The sequence below is a fragment of the Corvus kubaryi genome, unplaced genomic scaffold (assembly GCF_017639235.1).
Source record: "Corvus kubaryi isolate FWS band 111438036 unplaced genomic scaffold, C.kubaryi_AGA036_p1.0 37352, whole genome shotgun sequence".
Taxonomy (NCBI): Eukaryota; Metazoa; Chordata; class Aves; order Passeriformes; family Corvidae; genus Corvus; species Corvus kubaryi.
Window position 1 is genome coordinate 2,615,502 of NW_024581114.1, and position 8,936 is coordinate 2,624,437.

General features: G+C 54.3%; 1 protein-coding gene across 1 annotated transcript in view; it reads left to right on the plus strand.

Moving 5' to 3' along the window:
- Window positions 1–8,936, plus strand: part of NOC2L (NOC2 like nucleolar associated transcriptional repressor) — a 28,592-nt gene that overhangs the window by 4,832 nt on the left and 14,824 nt on the right. Inside the window, exons 8-12 of the mRNA XM_042032154.1 lie at window positions 294–404; window positions 1,417–1,530; window positions 2,136–2,324; window positions 4,410–4,549; window positions 7,764–7,875. Of these exons, the coding sequence (XP_041888088.1) occupies window positions 294–404; window positions 1,417–1,530; window positions 2,136–2,324; window positions 4,410–4,549; window positions 7,764–7,875 (666 nt within the window). The remainder of the gene's footprint in view (window positions 1–293; window positions 405–1,416; window positions 1,531–2,135; window positions 2,325–4,409; window positions 4,550–7,763; window positions 7,876–8,936) is intronic.

The window sequence follows — 8,936 nt, forward strand, 5'->3', positions numbered from 1 at the left end:
CCTTTGGTCATGGTCACGTCACCTGTCAGGTGTCCCACACTGCAGATAAACTGATTTTGCAGCCTCCACAGGGGAGGTGCTGTGTGATGGCCCAGGGGCCATTAACCCTGCAGGTGCAGCAGCCTGAGCTCCCCTTTTCAGGATGAGGGCCCTGCAGGGCAGCTCTTTCCCCTGCCCTGTGCCTGCTCCTCCCCTGCTCCAGCTCTTGGGGTTTGTCTGAGCTCCTTCCTGACACGGAGGGAGAGCTGATGAGCCCTGCCTGCTAACTGGGCTTGGTTTGTTCTCCTCCACAGCTGCTGTCGTGCCTGACAGAGGCCTCAGTGGGTGCAGCAGTGCTGCAGCACGTGAATTCCATAGTTCCATATTACCTGTCCTTCCCAAAGCAGTGCCGAGCCCTCCTCAAGGTAAGGGGACCTGCTGGGAGGTGCCTTTGGCATCTGAGGTGCTCTTTCCTCCCTTCAGCTGAGCCTTTTGTGGTGTATGGGCTGGACCCCCTGGCAGTTCAGCCTCTGGAGTGTTCCCTTGCTTTGCCTTTGTTCCTGGAGATGATTCCTGCCCCTCTCCAGGTGCCACGGGGCGATGCCAGGCTGAGGTGAGTGGGTGGGTGGCTCTGTTTGTAGCTGCTGCTCCCCAGGGAGGTGTTTTGGGAAGCTGCTTCCTCCTCCCAGATGGAGGAATTGCTGCCAGGCCCTGGGAATGTCTGTGCTGCCTCTCCACGCGGGGAGCTGGGGGTGGAATATTTCTGTGGCAGCTCAGTCACAACTGCTGAGCAGTAACAGCAACACAGGAGGTGTGGAGGAGACACGGAGGGCAGCAGGGTGGCATCTGAATGGAAGCGGCAAGGCAGCTCTGGAAGGAGGCAGGGAAGCCTTTGGTGGTGGGGATGATTCATGGCATGGAGTGCAGGGAGGCTGGCACCCCTCACAGCTGAAGGTGGAGGAGCTGCAGGGCTGCTGCAGGAGGTTCTGGAAGGCTTTTCCAGGCCTGCAGTGAACCCTTCCTGTGCTGTGCAGTTCCTCAGTGCAGCTGAGGTGACTGGATTTGGGGGCACCAGGTGCTTCCTGACAGGGCCAGGTGAACCTGGGGCGATGGAGTCGCTCAGGAGAGTTCAAATGAGTGTTCAGGCACACAAGTAGAAGTTATGTGTTTTTTAGAGGTGCTGGTTTTGGACAGGTTCCTTTATTGATCGTGGAAACGTCAGCCTTGCCTGCTGTGTGGTGTCCCAGGGAGAGTGTGAGGACAGGAGGGCTGCCAGTGACTGACTCTGTGACAGCACATGCTGTCACCTCTGTGTCACCTCTGTGTCACCTGCCTCCTGGCTGCCTGTTTGCTGGGAAGGAGGGGGGTTCAGGCCTGTCTGTGGCCAGCAAGGAGCTCTTTGTCCCTTCACTCACCTGCCTTTCTGCTTTATCCCAGCAAACCATCGCTCTGTGGAGCACAGGGGAGGAGACAGTCAGGGTCCTGGCCTTCCTGGTGCTGAACAAGATCTGTCGGTACAAGAAGGAGGTTTACCTCAGCCCCCTGCTCAAGGTAAGCCTGGCCCTCGCTGTCATCTGCACCTTTTCTTCCTCATGGTGTGTGCAAATACCTCAAAGCCTTGAGCTGCAGGTGGAGCAGGTGCTGGAGCTGATGCTGGCAGCCTCCAGAAAACCAATCAGGGCAGAAATTCTGTCAGGTCAGGGTGATTCCTGCCTCCCACTGCTGCCCTTCCTGCTGGGGGTTCAGAGGCTGAGCGGGGGAGGTCTCTGGTATTTGATGAATATTTATCTCTCTGATTCCTGAGGGCCTTTCCTGAGAGCTGACATCCTCCTGAGCTGCTCTGACCTCCCAGCTGAGCTCCCAAGTGTATTTTGCTGTCCCAGTGGCACCTGAGCAGGAGAGCTGAGCCCAGCCATCCCCACGTGTGGCTCAGACCCTCCTGCAGCGTTGTCCTCTTGCTGACAAGCAGTGGTGGGCACATCTCCAAGCTGAACACATTCCTGTGCCCCTAGAGAAGGAGCAGGCTGGGTTATTCCTTTGTGTGACAAAAGCAGCACTTCAGCCCTGCTTTGAACACACCTGGGAGAGGCAGAGGAGTCCAGGAATGGTTTTTGCTCTGTTTTACATGGTGGCTTCTTGTCCTCTTCCCCTGGCAGCAAATGTACATTGCCTTTGTGAAGAACTCCAGGTTCACCTCTCCCAACGTGCTGCCCATGATCAACTTCATGCAGCGCACGCTGACCGAGATGTTCGCCCTGGACACGCACACCTCTTATCAGCACACCTTTATCTACATCCGCCAGCTGGCCATCCACCTGCGCAGCGCCATGACCGTCAGGAAGAAGGTGAGCACCTGGCCCTGCTGGGGAAGGAGTTTTCCCACCCTCCTTGGGGGAAATGTGTGGAGAGGAGGAGTTGCAGTCACCCTGTTCAGGCTGTGGTGGTGGCTGACCCATTGCCGGGGCTCCTGGGAGTTGTCTGTGCTAAAATTTCAGCCAGGAAGGAGAGAAAATGGAAGCTTGGGGGTGGCTAATTGTGGCCTCCCTGGACCTGAAAGGAGGCTGTGAGAAAGTCTCTGCCCAGCTATTTCCAAGGGCTCGGAGTGGCAGGATGAGGGGGAATGGATTCACACTGACGGAGAGGAGGTTTGGGTTGGATCTTGGGAAGGAATTCTTCCTTCCGTGAGGCTGGGCAGGCCCTGGCACAGGTTGCCCAGAGAAGCTGTGGCTGCCCCTGGATCCCTGGAAGTGTCCCAGGCCAGGCTGGGTAGAGCTCAGAGCAGCCTGGGATGGTGGAAGGTGTCCCTGCCCACGGATGATCCCTTTGAACCCAAACCCTCCTGTGGGGTGGGAGTCGCTTTTCTCTCCCCACTTGCAAGAGTTTGTGGTGCACTTTCCATCTTGGACACCCTTCTCAGCTCTGAGGCTGCTGTTTGCAGCCTGTGTCACAGAACCTGAGGGTAAAGCAGCTTAGGAGCCACCCTGGGGTGTTGCATCTCCCCAGCAAAGTCCGTGCTGTTTAAAGGACTTAGGTGAACAAAGCAGCTCAGACCTTTGGGGAACAGCCCTGGTTTCATCCACCTCCAGTCTGACCTGGGAAATCTGAGTCAGATTGCTAATCCTGGATTTAGTCCTGTTTAGCAAAACAGACCCCACAGATTAATTGTTCAGCTGCCCCCAAGCAGGGTAGGATTGGTGCCCAGCTAAATCTCCTGGCTGGGCAGACATGGGGATAAATAAGCGGAGATAAATGAAGTCTGGGCTGCAGATCCCCTAATTGGATTGCACTGGCTCCTTACACCCTCAGTTGTGGCCCAGACAAGGAGCAAATCCACTTGATTTCACAGCTGGGGAGGGCTGTGGAACTTGAGATGGGAATGGCACCACCGAAATGCCCAAATGCAGGCACTAAGCCTGTTTAGATGGAGCGGTGGATGGTGGTGGGAGGTGATTACCAGAGCAGATTGCTCGTCTGTTCCTGTGCAGGAGAAGCTCAGAAAAGCTTTTTGGTACATCTCAGTGACCTGGGGAGAGCTGGCAGAGCTCGGCCATGCCCAGCTGTGGCTTGGCTTTAAGTCCCTGCTGCAAGGTTTGGCCCAGTGGCTGCAATTAAAGGATTCTGTCCCTGTCTCAGGACTTGTGCACCCTGCTTTTCCACGCAGAAGAGATGAGCTGGGCCTTGAAAGTCTGGAAAACCCCACAAGTGGGGGCTGAGGCACCTTGTGAGTGCTGACTCCTGTGTTTTGAAGGGGATACCGGCAGAACTTTTTGGGAAGGGTTTCCTTCAGGGACTCGTGCTCTAGCTGGGCTTTTATTGAATCTGGCACCAAGAGCTGCTGCAGCACCTGCCCAGAGTCTTGGAAACAATGTCCTGGCCTGGTGCAAGCCTTGGGCCACTCCTGGCTGTGCTGCTGAGCCAGCCTGGAGTCCCTGCTGTCCCTGCTGTCCCTGCTGTCCCTGCTGTCCCTGTGTCCCTGCTGTCCCTGTGTCCCTGTTCCTGCTGGCCTGGTGCAGTGGTTTTGGTGGCAACCAGCAAGGCCAGAGCTGCAGGTTTGCTCTCTGCCCTGCTGCCTGTCACTTTGACCCTGCAGGTGTAAAGAATGAAGCTGTGCTGGGTGGTGTCGTTCCCAAAAGTGCTCCTTGCTCTGCCAGTGATCAGCTCAGCATTTCCTGGGCTTTGCCACATCCCAGTGTCTGTGTGAAGCTGGGAGCTCGTCCTTCTCAAAGCAGCCACTCTTGAGCAACACCAGGCTGGTTTTATTCCCTTTATTTCCTTCAGGCACTGACTGGTACCCAGTGAACTTCAATGGCAGCTCCAGTGTTGCTGTTCCTCCTGGGTAAAATGAGCCTGGAGAGGAAGCACAGTGAGCACCTCTCAAATGCCACGTTTTCAAGCTTCCACCTTTATTTTTTTTCCCCCCTTTCCTGCAGGAGAACTTCCAGTCAGTCTATAACTGGCAGTACATCCACTGCCTGTACTTCTGGTGTCGAGTTCTCAGCACCATCCACCCCAGTGAGGTCATGGAGCCCCTGATCTACCCCTTGACACAGGTCATTATTGGCTGCATCAAGTGAGTAGAATTCTTAATTCTTTTTGCTCTGCTTCTGTTTACAAGGTTATTTTACTGTTCTGTGATTTGGATTTAACCCTCAACGGTCTCAAAGCTGCTTTTAATGGAAATTTTCCAGCCCCAGATGTGTGTGAGCACCTGTTTAGGTGGTGCCAAAGTTGTGGTGTGGGTTATTCTTTCCTCTTGGTGTAAGAAGAGTCTCAGTATGAATAACCTGGGCAGATTATCCTTGTAACTGCAAGGACAGTGATCTGCCTTGCTTCAGAAAATCCTCATCTCCAGCTCTGTAAATACATTTAGAAGCTGCATTTTTGGTGCCTGCTGGTTGGGATTTGAAGAAGTGGGACACAGTTGTTATTTTTGGGATGTCTGCTGAGAATTCCCTCCTCCCGTCAGTGTGTGTGGATGAACTGTTTGTGCTCTGAGGTGGCTGTCCATAACGAGCCTTGAGGGAATTTTGGGATCTCTGGTGATCTCCCAAATCCTGTTAGCTCTGTTAACCAGAATCTGAGCTTTAAAACCTGGTCTGCAAAAACTCCCCAGTGGTGATGGAGATAAGCAGATTTAAACGATCAGATAAGAGGATGCAAACATCCCTCCTCCCATCCCCCGCTGCTCCTGGGGAGCTTCAGTGGGCCTGGGGATGGATCCAGGGGGATGGATCCAGGGGGATGGATCCAGGGGGATGGATCCAGGCAGCTTCCTACCTGTCCAGGCAGATAAATCAGGGATCTGGGGCCAAGGAGAGGGGAGGTGGGGTGAGTCTCAGCTTGGCATGAGCTGCAGGTTTTGGAGCTGCCGAGGCTTTGGAGGTTTGGGGTGACCTCATTGTGGCCTTCCAGGACCTGAAGGAGCTACAAGAACGATGGGGAGAGAGGATTTCCAAGGGATGGAGTGACAGGATGAGGGGGAATGGCTTCAAACTGAAAGAGGGTGGGTTCAGATGAGATACCAGGAAAAGATTCCTCCTCCTGAGGGTGGGGAGGCCTTGGAATGCGTTTCCCAGAGAAGCTGCCCCATCCCAGGCTGGACACTGGGGCTTGGAGCACCCTGCGACAGTGGAAGGTGTCCCTGCCCATGGCAGGGGTGGAATTTGGGTGAGCTTTAAGTCCCTTCCAACCCAAACCATTCCAGGACTCTGAGATTCCAGGGCTGGGGAAGCAGAACCAGCTCCCAGCTGTGTTCCTTGGCGAGCCAGGCCGGTGTCTGGGATATGAAGGAGGCAGGTTGGTGGATGTGGGGCTGCTGTGGGACAGGACACTGCGTGACCTCTGCAGTCCCTTCTTTGCCCTGCTCCTGGTGTGCATCCCGAGGGATGGATGGGAGCAGAGCCCCGTTCCCGTGCCGGGAGGTGGCGCCTGGCCCCAGCACAAGGACGGTGTCCCCGTGTCCCCGGCACCTGCTGCGTCCTCCCCGGGTTCCTGCTGCTCATCCCCGTGCTGGCATCTCTCCACGCTGCTGGTTGTTTTTAGCAGCAGGAGCTCCTGTTCTATCCCTTTTTTCCCCATGAACTTTTCCTGGCCTTGCGTGCTTGGGTTTGTGCCCCGCTCGCAGCCTGAGCTGTAACAGTGAGGCTGTTCCCTGGTGTGTGCTTAAAGGAGGAATTGTGGTGCCTGTGGTGTTCCAGCCTCTCAGCACGTGCAGGGAAGAAGGCAGGGACAGCCTGGGTGTCCCTGAGTGATGCCTTTTCCTGGTCTTAAAATCAAGAGGCATACACGGTTAGAAGGGGAAAAGGGATTTTACCTTGGCATTTATTTTTAAGGATCCTTAGGTGCACACGTCCAGGTCATATGCATCGAGATGCACCCCGCCAAGTCTGTCTCTGTCTGTGTCTCTGTGTCTCCCAACATTGGGTATAACATTATAGGTGTTACTAATTAGCAGATCTATCAAAGATTCCCCAATGAGAGGCTCAAGTGAGCCCCCCTCCCCAAGGAACCTTCCCCTGGATGGTTCTATCTTGGTTTACAGGATGTGTTCTGGAGAGGACCTTGGGCTCTGGGGCACACTGATCCCTAACTACGAAGCTTCTAAAATGTTGAGTCTCTCAGCTTGACAAACAAGTCCAAGAATGTAGGCAAAAAGCACTAGGAATACAGAAGTTGTAAAAAAGGTATAACAGGGGTATAAAAGAAAAGGCAAAAATCTTCATGGCATCATGAGCAGGGACCTGGCTGACCTGGAGCAGGGGCTGATGCTGAGAGGAGTTTTCTCTGTCCTCTCTGGTCACCAGGGCTGTGACAGGATGAGCTGTACCAAGTCAAACCAAGCCTTGGTGCTGTTCCCAACCCCACAGCCTGGGAAGAGGACTGGGGCCATTCCAAGTGATAGGGGGGCACTGGGGACTCTGCTCTGAGGTGAAAGGAGTCTCTTTGGAGGGACTGGGCAGCTGCTCCCAGCTGTGTTTGGCATTCCCAGTGCATCCAGCTCCGGGATGTGGAGCAGGCTGTGGCATGGCCACGCACTCTGAAATGAATGGCCTTGGTTTACAGTAAATCCATACACTTAACAGCTTTATTCCTCGATCAATTAATTCCTGAGAATGGCTTTCGTCATCTCCAGAGGTGCCAGGGCAGGGGTGTGAAGCAGATTTATTTCTGTAATGGATCCAGTGATAATTATTTCACTATTTTGAGGGGGGATGCAGCTGATTTATGGTGCCTGGTCAAACATTTTTATTTTGTGGGCTCTCCTGGATTGCTCAGCAAGTCCTTTGGGGAGGGAGGGGTTCATTTATCAGCTTGGGTCTGTCATCTGTGAGCTGTGGTTTAAAAACATAAAAATTTTCATGCTGGAGGCTTCCATGACTTCGGGTACAGGTCATTGAGTGAGGGGCTTGAGAGTGGGACAGAAATGAGGTGTGGGGGGCTTTAGGCGTTGCTCTCCATTCTCCCTCTGCTCCTGGGGGAGCTAATCCTGCTCAGTCCCAGCCTGACAGGGAGCTGGCATCAGTGACAAACCTCAGCTGCACAGCTCTGGGAGCCCTTTCTCCCAGCAGAGCTGGAGAGCTGAGCTGTGGCAGGAGGAGTTTCTGTGTCAGTGTTACGGGTTTAACGCAGGGATTTTATTTCCAGCTATGGGGTGGCTTCAGCAGCTCTGCAGATTTCTTCAGCCGAGTAGGGGAGTGCTCTCCTGTGTCACTGAAGGCTGCAGGTGCAGTTCCTGTCTAAACCTGGCCTAATAGAATCTGGTTTTATTCACTTTTCCTGCCCAGGCTGGTGCCAACGACTCGGTTCTACCCCCTGCGCATGCACTGCATCCGTGCCCTCACCCTGCTGGCCGAGAGCACCAGGACCTTCATCCCAGTGCTGCCCTTCATCCTCGAGGTTGGTTGGTCCCTGCTGGCACCTTTTCCCTGATAAACACCCTCACTGCACCACCAGCAGCTCCCAAGAGCTCCCACTTTGCTCACTCCCTAAAATCCCTGGCAAACAGCACCAGACTCGGTGAGAAAACAGAATTGAGCTTTCACTGGGCTGTGAGTCGTACCTGAGCCCAGTGGGGTGTGGAAATGCATCCCCAGAGGCTTGAACTGGTGCACCTGGAGTAGGCAAAGGGGTTGCCAGAGAGATTCAGAGCCTCAGCCTGCTGCAGGAATTGCCCAAGCTCCATCCTGCTGATGTGGTCATCTCTTGGTGAAGGCAGAGTTGTTCCTGACTGCAGACAAGGGGAAGTGGAAGAGAAAAAAAAAAAACCTGAAAGAATTAAAAAAAAATAGTTAGGAAGGTATCTGTGAGGAATTGAGCTGGCATGAGGCTGGCCACTGAGGAGGAGGAACACACACTGCTGTGGTAAGTGCCTGACTCAGCCAGGCTCACTCCTAATCAAGTTCTGTTGAAGCAAAGGCTTTTGTGGTTTGGGGTTGCTGTAAAGGTCTCTTGCAGACCACATCCTCAGCCTGTGGAAAGTTTATGAACCTCCTGCTCCCTGGCCTGGGTGGCTTTGCCATTCCCCTGCTTCCTTCCTCTTGCTACTGCGTGTTTGAAATCCTGCCAGCCAGATTTTGGGACAGAGGCATCTCCCCTCTGGGGTCGTGGTGTTCGGGGCAGGGAGGGCGAGGATTCTTTTTGCTTTTTAGAGCTGTCAGAGAGAAAACTCAGAGCCTTCCCCCGTTTGCATTCTGGCCCTGGCACCTTGTCCCTAATCTGAGTGTCAGGCCCCAGCCAGGTGTTGTCACTCTGCCCCTGATTGTCCTTCAGGTGTTGCACCCTGCAACCTGATCTCCCTCAATTGTTCCCAATCTGCCCACTCAGGTGTCCCCATTGTGTTCCTGAGTGTCCTCAGGTGTCCCCATTGTGTTCCTGATTGTCCTCAGGTGTGCCCATTGTGTTCCTGATTGTCCTCAGGTGTCCCCATTGTGTTCCTGAGTGCCCTCAGGTGTCCCCAT